This window comes from Megalops cyprinoides, mitochondrion (genome assembly GCF_013368585.1).
Source record: "Megalops cyprinoides mitochondrion, complete genome".
NCBI lineage: Eukaryota > Metazoa > Chordata > Actinopteri > Elopiformes > Megalopidae > Megalops > Megalops cyprinoides.
This window is the reverse complement of record NC_005799.1, coordinates 1-16,412: the sequence shown is the minus strand read 5'-3', so window position 1 is coordinate 16,412 and position 16,412 is coordinate 1. Positions and strand designations below refer to the sequence as shown.

Sequence of the window (16,412 nt, the reverse complement as noted above, 5' to 3'; positions counted from 1 at the left end):
CTTTGCCGTTGATGTCTTCTCCATATCATTAATCGTTAGCGCTAGAAAGCGGTTTACTTGGTGGGCTCTCACTTATAATTAAGATTTGTGGTAAAGCAATTTACTGTGAGTTTAGGGTTTATATGTGTTAGGAGCATGCATATGTGTCGTCCATTTCATGCATTAATATGTCCAGTATATGTAATATAATACATACTATGTACTAGTACACTTATATATGTAATATAATACATACTATGTACTAGTACACTTATATATGTAATATAATACATACTATGTACTAGTACACTTATATATGTAATATAATACATACTATGTACTAGTACACTTATATATGTAATATAATACATACTATGTACTAGTACACTTATATATGTAATATAATACATACTATGTACTAGTACACTTATATATGTAATATAATACATACTATGTACTAGTACACTTATATATGTAATATAATACATACTATGTACTAGTACACTTATATATGTAATATAATACATACTATGTACTAGTACACTTATATATGTAATATAATACATACTATGTACTAGTACACTTATATATGTAATATAATACATACTATGTACTAGTACACTTATATATGTAATATAATACATACTATGTATGGTACAGTTATTAGTAGGTAAGAATTTACCAGAGGGTAGTTTAACCTAGAATTTTAGCTTTGGGAGTTAAAGGTGGGAGTTGAAATCTCTTCCCTCTGAGGGTATTTGATAGCACTAGGGAGGATTTTAGCCTCCAGTCTTCGGATTACAAGACCGATGCTTTGGGCAATTAAGCTACTGAGTGCAGTTTCATTTGAGTATTTTGTTTTCTACCAGTCCAGCTAATGGTGTTAAGATTAGAAATAGTATGAAGTACAATACTGATGCTACTTGTCCGATGATGATAAATGGATGTTCAACTGGCATTCCTCCGATTCAGGTGAGTACTACAACGTCTGCGACCAGGGTTCAGAATAGGAATTGTGTGATTGGACGGAAAGTTAGTCCTCGTTGTTTTGATGTGTGTAAGATTGGTACTAGTATGAGTACTAGGATTGAGAATAGTAGTGCTAACACCCCTCCTAATTTGTTTGGGATGGATCGGAGAATGGCGTAGGCAAATAGGAAGTATCATTCTGGTTTGATATGTGGAGGAGTCACTAGGGGGTTGGCTGGTGTGAAGTTTTCTGGGTCTCCTAGTAGGTTTGGGGAGAATAGAGCTAAAGATGTTAGGGATATTAACAGGATTACGAATCCTAATAGGTCTTTGTAGGAGAAGTATGGGTGGAATGAAATTTTGTCGGCGTCTGAGTTTAATCCTGCTGGGTTGTTTGAGCCTGTTTCATGGAGGAATAATAGGTGTAGTACTGTAACGGCTGCAATTACGAATGGAAATAGGAAGTGGAATGCGAAGAATCGTGTGAGGGTGGCATTGTCTACGGAGAAGCCGCCTCAAATTCATTGGACTAAGGTGTCTCCTACGTAGGGGACGGCGGAGAGTAGGTTGGTAATTACGGTTGCCCCTCAAAAGGATATTTGTCCTCATGGGAGTACGTAGCCTACGAAAGCGGTTATTATTACTAGGAGCAGTAGGATTACTCCGATGTTTCATGTCTCTTTGTATAGGTAAGATCCGTAGTATAGTCCTCGGCCAATGTGTAGGTAGATGCAGATGAAGAAGAAGGAAGCTCCGTTTGCGTGGATGTTTCGGATAAGTCAGCCGTAGTTTACGTCTCGGCAAATATGTGTTACTGAGGAGAATGCCGTTGAGATGTCTGAGGTGTAGTGTATGGCTAAAAATAGTCCTGTGAGGATTTGTGTGGCTAGGCAGAGGCCTAATAGGGAGCCGAAGTTTCATCATGCTGAGATATTTGATGGGGCGGGTAGGTCTACGAGGGCGTCGTTAGCAATTTTTAGTAGGGGGTGGGTTTTTCGGAGGTTTGCCATAAGCAGTTTCTATAGTTGAATTACAACGATGGTTTTTCAAGTCATAGGTCTTGGTGAGACTCCGAGTGGAAATTATGGCCTATTTTACCTTTTTGTTCTTGGTCGGTTTAGTGTTGGGGTTTGTTGCTGTGGCTTCTAATCCTGCACCTTATTTTGCGGCTTTGGGTTTGGTAGTTGTGGCTGCGATTGGGTGTGGAATGTTAGCGAGCCATGGGGGTTCTTTTTTGTCGTTGATTTTGTTTTTAATTTATTTGGGTGGTATATTGGTTGTGTTTGTGTATTCTGCGGCCTTAGCTGCGGAGCCTTATCCTGAGTCTTGGGGGGATTGGTCTGTTTTGGGCTACGTTGTGGTGTATCTTTTTAGTGTCGGCCTGGTTGGGGGGTGGTTGTCCTTTGGTTGATATGGGTATTCGTGGGTGGTTGCTGATGAGCTTGAAGGGTTTTCTGTCCTTCGTGGGGATTATAGTGGTGTGTCCTTGATGTATTCGTTGGGGGGTGGGATGTTGGTTGTGTGTGGGTGGGTGCTTTTGTTAGCGTTGTTTGTGGTGTTAGAGTTGACGCGGGGGTTGAGTCGTGGGGCTTTGCGGGCCGTTTAGTGTAGGGTAAATGAGATGGTGATTAGTGCGGTTGTTAGGAGGAAAATGCTTAAGTATGTTTTAATTATTCCTCGTTGGAGGTCGTTGGTTAGTTTGATTATTGGGATTTGGCATGAGGCAGCCCCCTTTGGTCCGACTTTTTCGAATCATGTTTGGTCAATTAGTTGCGAGGCCACGGCTTGTCCTATGGTTAGGTTAATTTTTGGTGTCATTCGGTGGATTACTATTGGGAAGAACCCTAGTATGTTGGAGAAGTTGTGTGTTGGTATTGTGGGGGTAGTTTTGAATTGTTTGTTGGTTAGGCTGGATAGTTCAATTGCCATTAGTAGGCCTGTGATTGTTACTATTAGGGCGCTTATTTTAAGGGTGGTCGGTATGGTTATAATTGGTGTTTTGGTTGATGGAAGGTTTGAGGTGATGATTAGTCCGGCGATGATGCTTCCTAATGCCAGTCGTTTGATTGGGTTAATTACTGATGGGTTGTTTTCGTTGATTGGAGATATTGGTAGAAATCGTGGGGTGCCCATTGATGCAAAGAAGATGATTCGGAAGCTGTAGATTGCTGTGAATGAAGTGGCGATTAGGGTTAGTGTGAGGGCTCAGGCGTTGAGGTGGGATGTGTTGAGTGCTTCAATGATGGCGTCTTTGGAGAAGAATCCGGCTAGGAAGGGGGTTCCTGTTAGGGCTAGGCTTCCGATAGTTATACATGATGTGGTGAAGGGCATTAGGTTGTGTATTCCTCCTATTTTCCGGATGTCTTGTTCGTCGTTTAAGCTGTGGATGATGGAGCCTGAACATAGGAAAAGCATGGCTTTAAAGAAGGCGTGTGTGCAGATGTGAAGGAAAGCTAGTTGTGGCTGGTTGAGACCAATTGTGACTATTATTAGTCCGAGTTGGCTTGATGTTGAGAATGCTACGATTTTTTTGATGTCGTTTTGTGTCAGGGCGCATGTGGCTGTGAATAGTGTTGTGAGTGCCCCTAGGCATAGACAAGTTGTTAGGGCAAGTTGGTTGTCTTCTATTAATGGGTGGAGTCGGATGAGCAAGAAAATTCCTGCTACCACTATGGTGCTTGAGTGTAATAGGGCGGAGACTGGTGTTGGGCCTTCTATTGCGGATGGGAGTCACGGGTGGAGGCCAAATTGGGCTGATTTTCCGGTTGCCGCAAGGATCAGTCCTATGGCTGGAAGTGTGAGGTCTATGTCTTGTGAGGAGATGAATATTTGTTGTATTTCTCATGAGTTTAGGCTTGTTGCTAGTCATGCTATGCTTATAATTAGTCCGATGTCTCCTACTCGGTTGTAAATTACTGCTTGTAGTGCGGCGGTGTTTGCATCTGCTCGGGCGTATCATCATCCGATGAGGAGAAATGATATGATTCCTACTCCCTCTCAGCCAATAAAGATTTGGAATATATTGTTTGCGGTTACTAAAATTATTATGGCTACTAGAAATATTAGAAGATACTTAAAGAATCGGTTTATGTTTGGGTCTGTGTGTATATACCATGAGGCGAACTCTAGGATTGATCATGTCACGTATAGGGCTACTGGTATGAAGATGATTGAGTATTGGTCGAATTTAAAGCTGATATTGATGTCGAAGGTTATGGTGTTTATTCATTGTCAGCTGGTTGTGATCGTTTCTATGCCTTGGTCTGTGAAGATGAAAAGTGGCAGAAGGCTGATGTAGAATGCTGCTTGTACGGAGGTTTTGGCTTGTGCTGTAGCTCAGGTTTTTTGGCTTGGGTTTGGGTTTATTGTGGTGGTTAAGGGGTAGGTGAGTAGTGCGAGGATAGTTAATAGGCTTGAGGTGAATATTAGGGTTGTGGCGTGCATAGCTTCTACTTGGAGTTGCACCAAGAGTTTTTGGTTCCTAAGACCAATGGATGGACTTTTATCCTTTAGAAGCGTAAGGGATCCATGGAGTTGAACCATGGTGCTAAAGAGTTAGCAGTTCTTAGCCCCTCCCGGCTCTCTCGGCAGATAAAGAGGTTTTATCTCTTATTTTTAGAGTCACGGCCTAACGTTTTGTTTAAACTATATCTGCAGAAGCATCAGCCTCATATTAGTTCTGGTTTTAGCATAAGGAGTAGGACGGGGATGAGGTGGAGGGTTATTAACAGGTGTTCTCGGGTGTGTGAGGGCTCTAGGGCTATAATGTGGTTTGGGGTGGGGCCTCGTTGTGTTATTAAGAATATGTATAGGGAATAGCTAGCGGTGATGAGTGTTCCTAGTCCTGTTAGTAGGATTGTTCATAATGATCAGTTTATTAGGGATGTGATAATTATTAGCTCTCCTATGAGGTTTGGTAGTGGTGGTAGGGCTAGGTTGGCTAAGTTTATGATGAACCATCAAGCAGCTATAAGGGGTAGGATTATTTGTAATCCTCGGGCAAGTAGTAGGGTTCGGCTGTGGATTCGCTCGTAGTTAGTATTTGCTAGGCAGAATAGGGCTGAGGACACAAGTCCGTGTGCGATTATTAGGATAATTGCCCCTGTGAAGCCTCATGGGGTTTGGATTAGGATTCCGCCTGCTACCAGGCCTATGTGGCTTACAGAGGAGTATGCGATTAGTGATTTTAGGTCGGTTTGTCGTAGGCAAATTGAACCTGTTATGATGATTCCTCATGTTGCTAGGGCGATGAAGGGGTATGCCAATTCTTTGGTTATTGGGGTTAGTATGGCTGTCATGCGTATTATGCCGTATCCTCCGAGTTTGAGCAGTACGGCGGCTAGTACTATTGATCCGGCAATTGGGGCCTCTACGTGGGCTTTTGGGAGTCATAGGTGTACTCCATAGAGGGGTATTTTTACTAAGAATGCTATGAGGCATCCTGCCCATCATATTTTGCTCCCTCAAGAGTTTGGTATTGTCGTGTTTGTATATTGTGTTAGTAGCATGGAGAGGGTGCCGGTATCTTTTTGTAAGATCAGGAGTGCGATTAGGAGTGGTAAGGAGCCTGCTAGTGTGTAAAATAAAAAGTATGTTCCTGCGTTTAGTCGTTCTGTTTGGTTTCCTCATCGTGTGATAATGATTAATGTGGGGATGAGTGTAGCTTCAAATATGACGTAGAATATAATAATTTCAGTTGCGCTGAAGGCTATAATTAGGAGGGCTTGGAGTGAGGCTAGTAAGGTAAGATAGGTGCGTTGGCGGTTTGTTGGCTCTGGTATGGTGTGGTTTTGGCTTGCCAGGATTATTAGTGGTAGTAATCAGCAGGTTAGTACTAAGAGTGGTGTTGATAAGGGGTCTGTTGCTATATAAGTGTTTGAGGTGGATCATCCTGTTTCTGAGGCCCATTTAAGCCAAAATAAGCTGGAAAAAGCGATTATTAGGCTTTGAGCCGTGGTGGTGGTTCATAGCCATTTTTTGGGGGTTAGTCAGATAGTTGGGAAAAGCATGAGTGTGGGAAGGAGGATTTTTAACATTGTAGTAAGTTAAGGTTTTGTAGTCGGTCGGTTCCGTGTGTGCGTGAGGTGGCCACGAGTAGGGCCAGTCCTGCGCTGGCTTCACATGCTGAGAATGCTAGGAGTAATATTGGGGCTGTAGATGAGACAGTTGAGTCTGATTGTAGGGCTCATAAGGATAAAGCAATGAATAGTGATAGTATTATTCCTTCTAGGCAGAGCAGGGCTGATAGAAGGTGTGTTCGGTGGAAGGCTAAGCCTATAAGTCCTAGTATGAATGCTGAGCTGAAACTGAAGTGTACGGGGGTCATGAGATGATTATGGATTTGAACCATAGTCTACTGAGCCGAAATCAGGGGTCTTGCTTTGGACTAATCATCTATTCAGCTCACTCTAAGCCGCCCTGTGTTCATTCGTATGCTAGACCTAGAGTAAGTAGGGTGAGAATTGTGGTGGCTCAGAAAAAGGTTTCTGTGGGGGATAGGAGTTGGTCTCCTCATGGCAGGGGTAGAAGAAGGGCAATTTCTAGGTCGAAGAGGAGGAAAAGAATAGCGACTAAGAAGAATCGTAGGGAAAAAGGTAGTCGGGCGGACCCGAGTGGATCAAAGCCACATTCGTACGGGGACAGTTTTTCTGAGTCCGGGTTTATCTGTGGCAGTCAAAATGAGACGATGAGGAGGACTATAGAAAGAATGCTGGTGATGGTTAGGATGGTTGTGATCAGGTTCATTGTCTTTCCTTGGCATTGAACCAAGACTAAATGATTGGAAGTCACTTGTACTAACATTAATACTAGAAAGACTATGAGCCTCATCAGTAGATGGATACGTAGAGGAAAAGTCAGACTACGTCGACGAAGTGTCAATATCAGGCGGCAGCCTCGAATCCGAAATGGTGTTGTGATGTGAAGTGGTACTGTACCTGTCGTAGGAGGCAGATAGCTAGGAAGGTGGAGCCAATAATTACATGTAGGCCGTGGAAGCCTGTGGCGACGAAGAAAGTTGAGCCGTATACGCCATCGGCAATTGTGAAGGGGGCTTCGTAGTATTCTATTGCTTGCAAGAGGGTAAAGTAAAACCCTAGTGCGATGGTTAGAGTTAGTGATTGGATGGCTTGTTTGCGCTCGCCTTCTATTAGGCTGTGGTGGGCTCAGGTGACTGTGACCCCTGAGGCGAGCAGTACGGCTGTGTTTAGTAGTGGTACTTCAAATGGGTCAAGGGTGGTGATTCCGGTGGGTGGTCAGCATCCTCCTAACTCTGGGGTTGGTGCGAGGCTTGAGTGGTAGAAGGCTCAGAAGAATCCGGCAAAGAAGAATACTTCGGATGTAATGAATAGGATTATACCATAGCGTAGGCCTTTTTGTACGGGAGGGGTGTGATGTCCTTGGAAAGTCCCTTCCCGGATAATATCTCGTCATCATTGGTATATTGTTAATAGTAGTAGAATAAGTCCTAGTGTTATTAGAGTGGTAGAGTGGAAGTGAAATCAAATTGCCAATCCTGACGTTATTAATAGGGCAGCGACTGCGCCTGTTAGCGGTCAGGGGCTTGGGTCAACCATGTGGTATGCATGTGCTTGGTGTGCCATTAGACGTTTTCTTGTAGGTACAGGCTTAGTAGGAGGACGAATACGTAGGCTTGAATTATGGCCACTGCTACCTCTAATAGGGTTAATAAGAAGAGTACTGTCGATGTAAGGATGGCCACCGTTGGTATTATCGGGAATAGTACAAAGGCGGCGGTAGCGATAAGTTGAATTAGCAAGTGGCCTGCTGTTAAGTTTGCTGTAAGTCGCACGCCGAGGGCCAAAGGTCGGATGAATAGGCTGATTGTTTCGATGATGATTAGGACTGGGATCAGTGGGGCGGGGGTCCCTTCTGGGAGGAGGTGGCCTAGTGCGATGGTGGGTTGGTTACGCATTCCAATAATTACTGTGGCTAGCCATAAGGGCACGGCTAGGCCTATGTTTAGAGATAATTGGGTTGTTGGTGTAAATGTGTATGGTAAAAGTCCTAGAAGGTTTAGTGTTATTAAGAAGATTATTAAGGAGGCAAATAGTATTGCTCATTTGTGTCCGCCGATATTAAGTGGTAGAAGTAGTTGTTGGGTAAATCGGTTGATAAATCAGGCTTGTAGGGTTAGAAGGCGGTTGTTTAGTCAACGGTTTGACGGGGTTGGGTACAGGATTCATGGTAGGCTTAATGCTAGGGCAATTAGAGGAATTCCTAGGTATGTCGGGCTTGCAAATTGGTCGAAAAAGCTTAGTATCATGGTCAGTTTCAGGGCTCTGGTTTAGGTTTTTCTGTGCTTTGGGTGTTTGGGTCATTTGTGAAGTGATGGGCTATAATTTTTGGTGGAATAGTTGTTAGGAATATTAATCATGAAAATATTAGGATTGCAAATCAAGGTGATGGGTTCAACTGTGGCATGTCACTAAGGGTGGTTGGAGGTCACCAATCTTTAGCTTAAAAGGCTAATGCTATCGTCCTGTTTAGCTTCTTAGTGAGGCGTCTTCTAGTATTAGGGAGGACCAGTTTTCGAAGTGTTCTAAGGGGACAGCTTCTACTACGATGGGCATAAAGCTGTGGTTTGCCCCGCAAATTTCTGAGCACTGCCCGTAGAACACCCCGGGTCGAGAGGCGATGAATGCTGTTTGATTTAGGCGTCCGGGCACTGCGTCTATTTTAACACCTAGAGCGGGGACTGCCCATGAGTGTAGGACGTCTTCGGCTGATACTAGTACTCGAACTGGAGATTCTATTGGTACAACCATTCGGTGGTCTGTTTCTAATAATCGGAATTGTCCGGGGGCCAGGTCTTGTGTTGGGATCATGTAGGAGTCGAAGCCCAGGTCTTGATAGTCTGTGTATTCATAGCTTCAGTATCATTGGTGTCCTATAGCTTTGATGGTCAGGTGTGGGTCGTTGATTTCGTCTATTAGGTAGAGGATTCGGAGGGATGGAAGTGCGATAAGGATAAGAATTACTGCTGGAAGTACAGTTCATACGATTTCAATTTCTTGGGAGTCGATGGTGTATTTATCTGTCAGCTTAGTGGACACTATCGCTACAATAATATAAAGTACTAGGGTGCTGATTAGGAATACAATTATGAGTGCATGGTCGTGGAAGTGAAGGAGTTCTTCTATTACAGGTGAGGCCGCGTCTTGGAATCCTAATTGGGAGGGATGTGCCATTGTGGCTGGTAGCCCAAGGTACGCGAGGGTTTAACTCACAATTCCGCCTTGACAAGGCGGTGTAATGTCGGTTTTACTAGTACCTTTGATGGAGAAAGTGGCAGAGTGGTTATGCGGTCGACTTGAATTCGGCATATGGGGGTTCAATTCCTTCCTTCCTCGTCAGTAGTAGTTAGGGTTTAGAAGGTCTGGGTGTGTAAATGTGTATTGTATTTGTACAAAGGCTGGTTCTTCAAACGTGTGGTAAGGCGGGGGGCAGCCGTGCAGTCATTCAACATTTGTTGTGGTAAGCTCTACGGCCATAACTTCTCGTTTGGCAGCGAATGCTTCTCATAGAATAAATAGGAATATAATAACGGCCACTAATGAGATGAGAGAGCCAATTGAAGAGATTGTGTTTCATAGTGTGTAGGCATCCGGGTAGTCAGAGTATCGGCGTGGCATTCCAGCTAGTCCTAGGAAGTGTTGTGGGAAGAAGGTTAAATTTACTCCGACAAATATAACTCCGAAGTGGATTTTTGTTCATGTGCTGTGGAGTGTGTATCCTGTGAATAGGGGGAATCAGTGGACGAAAGCACCTATGATGGCGAATACAGCACCTATTGATAGAACGTAGTGGAAGTGGGCTACAACGTAGTATGTGTCGTGTAGAACGATGTCAAGAGATGAGTTTGCTAGGACGATTCCGGTTAAGCCACCCACGGTGAATAGGAAGATGAACCCAAGGGCTCATAGGAGGGGTGTGTCTCATTTGATTGACCCGCCATGCAGGGTTGCTAGTCAGCTGAAAACTTTTACCCCGGTTGGGATTGCGATGATTATTGTGGCGGAAGTAAAATAGGCACGGGTGTCCACGTCTATTCCTACTGTAAATATGTGGTGTGCCCATACAATGAACCCTAGCAAACCGATGGCTATTATTGCTCAAACCATGCCCATGTATCCGAAAGGTTCTTTTTTGCCGGCGTAATAGGCTACAATATGGGAGATTATACCAAATCCTGGTAGGATCAGGATATAGACTTCTGGGTGTCCGAAGAATCAGAATAGGTGTTGGTACAGGATTGGGTCTCCTCCTCCTGCCGGATCGAAAAATGTTGTATTTAAGTTGCGGTCTGTAAGAAGTATAGTGATTCCCGCCGCTAGGACTGGTAGGGATAGTAGGAGAAGTACTGCAGTAACTAAGACTGATCAAACAAATAGTGGTGTTTGGTACTGTGATATGGCGGGTGGTTTTATATTAATAATTGTAGTAATGAAGTTAATAGCGCCTAAAATTGAAGAAACTCCTGCCAGATGAAGGGAAAAAATAGTAAGATCTACGGATGCGCCTGCGTGGGCCAGGTTTCCGGCAAGAGGGGGGTAGACTGTCCACCCGGTTCCTGCTCCTGCTTCAACTCCTGAAGAGGCCAGTAGGAGTAGGAATGATGGTGGAAGGAGCCAAAAGCTCATGTTATTTATGCGGGGAAATGCTATGTCGGGGGCTCCGATCATGAGTGGAACCAGTCAGTTTCCAAATCCGCCAATTAAAATAGGCATTACTATAAAGAAAATTATTACGAAGGCATGTGCCGTGACGATAACATTATAGATTTGGTCATCACCAAGTAGTGCTCCGGGTTGGCTTAGTTCAGCCCGAATTAGCAAACTTAGTGCTGTTCCAACTATCCCGGCCCAGGCACCGAACACTAGGTAAAGGGTGCCAATGTCTTTGTGGTTAGTAGAAAAGAATCAGCGGGTGATTGCCACAGGTAGGATGGCTGAATGTTTAAGCGGTGGGTTGTAGCTCCATGGACAGAGGTTTGATTCCTCTTCTTACCAGGCTCTGTGGTGATAAGCACGTCAGATTGCAAACCTGAAGGTGCAGGTTATAGCCTGCCGGGGCCTACCTCCCGCCTCATTTTTAGGCGGCGGGAGGTGGGGTGGAGGTAGATGAATGCTCGCTGGTTGGAGCGCTTAGCTGTTAACTAAGAGTTTGTAGGATCGAGGCCTTCTCATCTAGGAAGACTTTAGCTTAATTAAAGTGTCTGGGTTGCATTCAGGAGATGTGGGGTAGAGTCCCGCAGGTCTTATCAGGGACTAGGAGGTTTTCACTCCTGCTTAAAGCTTTGAAGGCTTTTGGTCTTGTTAACCTAAGTCTCTAGCTTGTCAGGCTGAGGATGGCCGGCGTGATTGGTAATAGTATAATTGTTCCTGTTATTGTTAGGGGGAGTGTTGGGTTGGTTTGTGTTGGTGGGGTGCGTCAGTGGGAGGTTGTGTTGTTTGTGTTTGGGGAGATTGTCAGTGCTGTGGTATAGCAGAGTCGTAGGTAGAAGAATAAGCTTAGTAGTGCTGCTATCGCCATTACTATGGCTGTTGGGTTTAGGTTTTGTTTGGTTAGTTCCTGGATGATTAATCATTTTGGTATAAATCCTGTTAGAGGGGGGAGGCCTCCTAGTGATAGTAGTGCGAGGGTGGTTATTGTGGCTAGGGCTGGGGTTTTTGCTCAAGATGTGGCTATTGTGTTAATTTTGGTTGTGGTACTTGTTTTTAGGGATAGGAATATTGTTGTGGTTATGGTGATGTAAATTGCTAGGTTTAGGATTGTGAGTGGTGGTATTAGTTGTAGGATGATAATTATTCATCCTAGATGGGCGATTGAGGAGTATGCTAGGATTTTTCGTAGTTGTGTTTGGTTTAGGCCCCCTCAGCCGCCGATTAGTGCTGATATGATTCCCAAGGTGATTAGTAGGGTTGGTTGAACTGTTGGGGCGATTTGGTAGATTAGGGCGAATGGTGCTAGTTTTTGTCAGGTCGAAAGGATTAGTCCTATTGTCAGGTCTAGCCCTTGTAGGACTTCTGGTAGCCAGAAGTGTGCTGGGGCTAGGCCGATTTTTAGGGCTAGTCCTATTATGGCGAGTGTTGTTGCTGTTGGGTCTGTCAGCTGTTGGACGTTTCATGTTCCTGTTAGTCAGGCGTTGGTTAGGCTGGCGAAAAGGATTAGGGCGGCAGCGGTGGCTTGGATTAGGAAGTATTTGGTGGCTGCTTCTACTGCTCGGGGGTGGTGGTGTCGGGATATTATTGGGATGATGGCTAGGGTGTTGATTTCTAGCCCTATTCACGCTAGTAGTCAGTGGGAGCTGGCAAATGTTAGGGTTGTGCCAAGTCCTAGGCTTGAGAGTAGGATTATTGGGATGAGTGGATTCATTAGTAAAGGAGGGATTTTAACCAACATGTTTGGGGTATGGGCCCAAAAGCTTAATTAGCTGACTTTACTAGGAAGTGGTGTAGTGGGAGCACTAAGAGTTTTGATCTCTTGAGGATGGGTTCGAGTCCCTTCTTTCTAAGGAAATGGAGGGGTTTTAACCCACGTAGTTCACTCTATCAAAGTGGTCCTTAGCAGTTCAGGCACATTTCCTTATATTGTGGTTAGGTTTGTGGTGGTAGTCCTGCGATGGCGATTGGGAGGGCGGTGTGTCATAGTACCAGGGCTAGTGTTAGAGGGAGGAAATTTTTTCAGATCAGGTGCATTAGTTGGTCGTATCGGAATCGTGGGTATGATGCTCGTACTCATAGGAAAATAATGGACAGTGTAGCAGCTTTGGTTATTAGGTTGAGTGCAGTTATCTCCGGTAGTAGTGGGTTGTGTGTGGCTCCTAGGAATAGGATTGTTGATAAAGTGTTTATTAGTAGGATGTTGGCGTATTCTGCCAGGAAGAATAGTGCGAACGGTCCTCCTGCATATTCTACGTTGAACCCTGATACTAGTTCTGATTCTCCTTCTGTAAGGTCAAATGGGGCTCGGTTTGTTTCTGCTAGGGTAGATACGTATCATATGGCAGCTAAGGGCCAGTTTGGTGCTAGTAGTCAGATGGCTTCTTGTGCAATTCCGAATGTGTATAGGGTGAAGTTTCCGGCTAGGATGATTGTTGCTAGAAGGATTAGTCCGAGGCTTACTTCGTATGAGATGGTCTGGGCTACGGCTCGTAGGGCCCCGATTAATGCATATTTTGAATTGGATGCTCATCCTGAGCCTAGGATTGAATATACTGCTAGGCTTGATAGTGCTAGGATAAATAGGATTCCTAGGTTTAGGTCAGTTACTGGGTGTGGTATTGGTATGGGGGCCCATAGTGTTAGGGCTAAAGTTAGGGCTAGTGTTGGAGTGGCCAGGAATAGGAAGGGTGAGGAGGTAGAGGGTCGAACGGGCTCTTTAATAAATAGTTTAACCCCGTCTGCGATTGGTTGTAGTAGGCCGTATGGTCCTACCACGTTTGGTCCTTTTCGTAGTTGTATGTAGCCTAGTACTTTGCGTTCTAGGAGGGTTAAGAAGGCCACTGCTAGTAGGATTGGGATGATGTATGCTAGGGGGTTGATGATGTGGCTGATTAGTGTGCTGATCATAGCTAAGGAGAGGATTTGAACCTCTGGCTTAAAGGGCTTAGGTCTTTTGCAGTTACCGGGCTCTGCCACCTTAGCGTGCCATTATCTGTGGCTTGTGGTGTGGGTTGTGCCCCCTTTTCCGTTTTAGTTGTTTTCGCCGGGTGGGGGTGGGGCGTGCTTTTGGTATGGGCCCCATTTCCCCGGTCCTTTCGTACTGGGGGGAGTCACTGCATAGATAGAAACTGACCTGGATTGCTCCGGTCTGAACTCAGATCACGTAGGACTTTAATCGTTGAACAAACGAACCCTTAATAGCGGCTGCACCATTAGGATGTCCTGATCCAACATCGAGGTCGTAAACCCTTTCGTCGATATGGACTCTTGGAAAGGATTGCGCTGTTATCCCTGGGGTAACTTGGTTCGTTGATCAGGCGTGTTTGGGCCTGGGTCTTTTTGGTCAGATTTTCTGCTGCTTGGAGTTGTGTCTCTTGGTTTTGAGGACTGTGTCCTTGGTCCACGTGGAGGTTTTGTTTTTCTCCGCGGTCGCCCCAACCGAAGGCATGTGGGGCCAGTGGCTGTTGTGCTTGTGTCTTTTGGGTGGTGCTTGGCGTGGTTGGCCTTGTGCCTTAAGCTCCACAGGGTCTTCTCGTCTTATGTTTTTATGTCCGCTTCTGCACGGGCAGATCAATTTCATTGACTGGGGGTAGGAGACAGTTGAGCCCTCGTGGTGCCTTTCATACAGGTCTTCATTTAAAAGACAGGTGATTACGCTACCTTCGCACGGTCAGAATACCGCGGCCGTTGAACTTGTTAGTCACGGGGCAGGCGGGACCTCTTATACTTTGATTGTTCGCAAGAGGCGATGTTTTTGGTAAACAGGCGGGGCTCATGTTTGCCGAGTTCCTTCTATTCCTTTTAGTCTTTCCTTCTGAGGCTGCACTCCTGTGTTGGGTTAACGGTAGTGGGTAGCAGTTTTTTCTTGGTTTATTGGTGTTTGTTGCATTTCCCTCTTGGTTTGGGTCCGTTGATTTGTTAGTGATTAGTTCGGTCTAACGTACACATGTGCTTGGAGAAGATCGTGTCTTCTTATTACTGATTTTAGCATTGTTTTTTCTATGTTTGCATAGAATGGCTTAGTGTTGTTAGGGGAGTGGGATGTTTTATCGTAATAATGGACTTGTTTGTTTGCTTGAGCTTTGACGCTTTCTGTATTGGTGGCTGCTTTTAGGCCCACTGTGGCTTGATGGTGTCTTTTTTATTGTGATCCTTATCCTCCTGTGTAAGGTTGTGTTCTTTTTCAGAGGGGCTGTACCCCCTCTGACTAACTCTCCGGGCTGTCTTTTAGTCTTTGGTGTGGTGTTTGATTTAAGTAGGCTCTGGAGGCTGAACTTATATTCATTTCTTAAGCAACCAGCTATCACTAAACTCGTTAGGTTTGTCACCTCTACTTGGAGATCTTCCCACTCTTTTGCCACAGAGACGGGTTGGCCCTTAAGGGGCTGTCTCGAAGTAGCTCGTTTAGTTTCGGGGTGTCAGACTGTAGGTCTCTTTGCCTGGTTGATCTAGCTAAATCATGATGCAAAAGGTACGAGGTTGCGTCTCTGCTTTTTTTTGCTTTTATGGGTTTTTTCATTTCTTTTTCAGCTTTCCCTTGCGGTACTTTTTCTATTGCTCTGGTCTCTTTTTTCTGTCTCCTATACTAGAAGGGGAAAATGGTTTAGTTGGTGAGTCTTGTTGTGTGGTGGTATTTATGGTTGTATGTTTGGGTTTGGGGGGTTAGGCTAGCTGTTTAGCTCAGAGCGATCCGGTTTGCACGGATGTCTTCTCAGTGTAAGGGAGATGCTTTGGTCTGTCTTAGCTACGTTCTGATTGTTCCAAGTGCACCTTCCGGTACACTTACCATGTTACGACTTGCCTCCTCTTGTGTTGGTTGTTTGTTTTTGTATATGTGGGGTGTTGTTTTGAGGAGAGTGACGGGCGGTGTGTGCGCGTCCCATGGCCGGTTTCAAAAAGACTCTCTATTTCTTTTTTACTGCTAAATCCGTCTTTGGACTCAGGTTTCACTGTGTCGTTCGCAATGTTCTAGGGTTAGAAAATGTAGCCCATTTCTTCCCGCTTCGTGCGCTACACCTCGACCTGACGTTTTGAGTTATGCTCTTTGGGCTTACTGTTGGACCTTCATAGGGTAAGCTGGCGACGGCGGTATATAGGCGGGGTTGGCTAGAAGCGGTGAGGTTTAACGGGGGTTATCGGTTATAGAACAGGCTCCTCTAGGTGGGTTTGGGGCACCGCCAAGTCCTTTGGGTTTAAAGCTAGCGCTTGTAGTTCCCGGGCGGATAGTATTTGTATCTTGCTATCAGGGTTTAAGGCCAGGCATAGTGGGGTATCTAATCCCAGTTTGTGTCCTGGCTGTCGTGGGTTCTAGGGGTTTGTGATTAAAGCTACTTTCGTGGTTGGGCCTCTTGTCTTCGGGTGCGTATGACAGCTGGGAGGAGTTTTGGCTTTAGTTGTGTAGGGGTCTATAACCACTCTTTACGCCGATGGCTGTCAATTTGGACCTCTCGTATAACCGCGGTGGCTGGCACGAGATTTACCAGTCCTTGTAACTTTAGCTAGGTCTAGTTTTCACTAATTGCCTAATGTTTATCACTGCTGAGTTCCCTTGGGGGTGTGGCTGAACAAGGCGTCTTGGGCTGCGTATGCGTGCCTGATGCCGGCTCCTCGTCTCCAGTAGGGGATTGAGGGCATTCTCACGGGTTTGCTGAGACTTGCATGTGTAAGTTCTGTTGGAATTGACAGTAAAGCCGGGACCAGGCCTTTGTGCCGGCGGAGCCTTATTACGGCTCAGTCTTAACATCTTCAGTGTTACGCTTTAATTTAAGCTACGCTAGC

The 16,412-nt window shown here is 45.2% G+C and overlaps 13 protein-coding genes across 13 annotated transcripts, besides 25 other annotated features; 1 reads left to right on the top strand and 12 right to left on the bottom strand. All coding sequences in view use genetic code 2, as the record gives it.

Moving 5' to 3' along the window:
* Positions 1-661: a D loop.
* Positions 662-731, top strand: a tRNA (tRNA-Pro).
* A 12-nt stretch (positions 732-743) lies between these two features.
* Positions 744-816, bottom strand: a tRNA (tRNA-Thr).
* Position 817: 1 nt separating this feature from the next.
* CYTB (cytochrome b) lies at positions 818-1,958 on the bottom strand. The gene has a single exon. A coding segment is annotated over exon 1 (1,141 nt).
* Positions 1,959-1,963: 5 nt separating this feature from the next.
* Positions 1,964-2,032, top strand: a tRNA (tRNA-Glu).
* Positions 2,033-2,554, top strand: ND6 (NADH dehydrogenase subunit 6). The gene has a single exon. It carries the CDS (start codon positions 2,033-2,035, stop codon positions 2,552-2,554), a length of 522 nt encoding a protein of 173 aa, NP_991013.1.
* Positions 2,551-4,392, bottom strand: ND5 (NADH dehydrogenase subunit 5). The gene has a single exon. The coding sequence runs from the start codon at positions 4,390-4,392 to the stop codon at positions 2,551-2,553; it is 1,842 nt and encodes a 613-aa protein (NP_991012.1).
* Positions 4,393-4,465, bottom strand: a tRNA (tRNA-Leu).
* Position 4,466: 1 nt separating this feature from the next.
* Positions 4,467-4,535, bottom strand: a tRNA (tRNA-Ser).
* Positions 4,535-4,603, bottom strand: a tRNA (tRNA-His).
* On the bottom strand, positions 4,604-5,984 carry ND4 (NADH dehydrogenase subunit 4). The gene has a single exon. A coding segment is annotated over exon 1 (1,381 nt).
* Positions 5,978-6,274, bottom strand: ND4L (NADH dehydrogenase subunit 4L). The gene has a single exon. The coding sequence runs from the start codon at positions 6,272-6,274 to the stop codon at positions 5,978-5,980; it is 297 nt and encodes a 98-aa protein (NP_991010.1).
* Positions 6,275-6,344, bottom strand: a tRNA (tRNA-Arg).
* On the bottom strand, positions 6,345-6,693 carry ND3 (NADH dehydrogenase subunit 3). Its single transcript has one exon. A coding segment is annotated over exon 1 (349 nt).
* Positions 6,694-6,765, bottom strand: a tRNA (tRNA-Gly).
* Positions 6,766-7,550, bottom strand: COX3 (cytochrome c oxidase subunit III). Its single transcript has one exon. A coding segment is annotated over exon 1 (785 nt).
* Positions 7,551-8,233, bottom strand: ATP6 (ATP synthase F0 subunit 6). Its single transcript has one exon. A coding segment is annotated over exon 1 (683 nt).
* ATP8 (ATP synthase F0 subunit 8) lies at positions 8,224-8,391 on the bottom strand. Its single transcript has one exon. It carries the CDS (start codon positions 8,389-8,391, stop codon positions 8,224-8,226), a length of 168 nt encoding a protein of 55 aa, NP_991006.1.
* A 1-nt stretch (position 8,392) lies between these two features.
* Positions 8,393-8,467, bottom strand: a tRNA (tRNA-Lys).
* On the bottom strand, positions 8,468-9,158 carry COX2 (cytochrome c oxidase subunit II). Its single transcript has one exon. A coding segment is annotated over exon 1 (691 nt).
* Positions 9,159-9,172: 14 nt separating this feature from the next.
* Positions 9,173-9,244, bottom strand: a tRNA (tRNA-Asp).
* Positions 9,245-9,249: 5 nt separating this feature from the next.
* Positions 9,250-9,320, top strand: a tRNA (tRNA-Ser).
* COX1 (cytochrome c oxidase subunit I) lies at positions 9,312-10,907 on the bottom strand. Its single transcript has one exon. It carries the CDS (start codon positions 10,905-10,907, stop codon positions 9,312-9,314), a length of 1,596 nt encoding a protein of 531 aa, NP_991004.1.
* A 1-nt stretch (position 10,908) lies between these two features.
* Positions 10,909-10,979, top strand: a tRNA (tRNA-Tyr).
* Positions 10,980-11,045, top strand: a tRNA (tRNA-Cys).
* A 42-nt stretch (positions 11,046-11,087) lies between these two features.
* Positions 11,088-11,160, top strand: a tRNA (tRNA-Asn).
* Position 11,161: 1 nt separating this feature from the next.
* Positions 11,162-11,230, top strand: a tRNA (tRNA-Ala).
* A 1-nt stretch (position 11,231) lies between these two features.
* Positions 11,232-11,300, bottom strand: a tRNA (tRNA-Trp).
* Positions 11,301-12,345, bottom strand: ND2 (NADH dehydrogenase subunit 2). Its single transcript has one exon. A coding segment is annotated over exon 1 (1,045 nt).
* Positions 12,346-12,414, bottom strand: a tRNA (tRNA-Met).
* Positions 12,414-12,484, top strand: a tRNA (tRNA-Gln).
* Positions 12,484-12,555, bottom strand: a tRNA (tRNA-Ile).
* Positions 12,556-12,566: 11 nt separating this feature from the next.
* On the bottom strand, positions 12,567-13,541 carry ND1 (NADH dehydrogenase subunit 1). The gene has a single exon. It carries the CDS (start codon positions 13,539-13,541, stop codon positions 12,567-12,569), a length of 975 nt encoding a protein of 324 aa, NP_991002.1.
* Positions 13,542-13,616, bottom strand: a tRNA (tRNA-Leu).
* Positions 13,617-15,314, bottom strand: an rRNA (l-rRNA).
* Positions 15,315-15,388, bottom strand: a tRNA (tRNA-Val).
* Positions 15,389-16,341, bottom strand: an rRNA (s-rRNA).
* Positions 16,342-16,412, bottom strand: a tRNA (tRNA-Phe).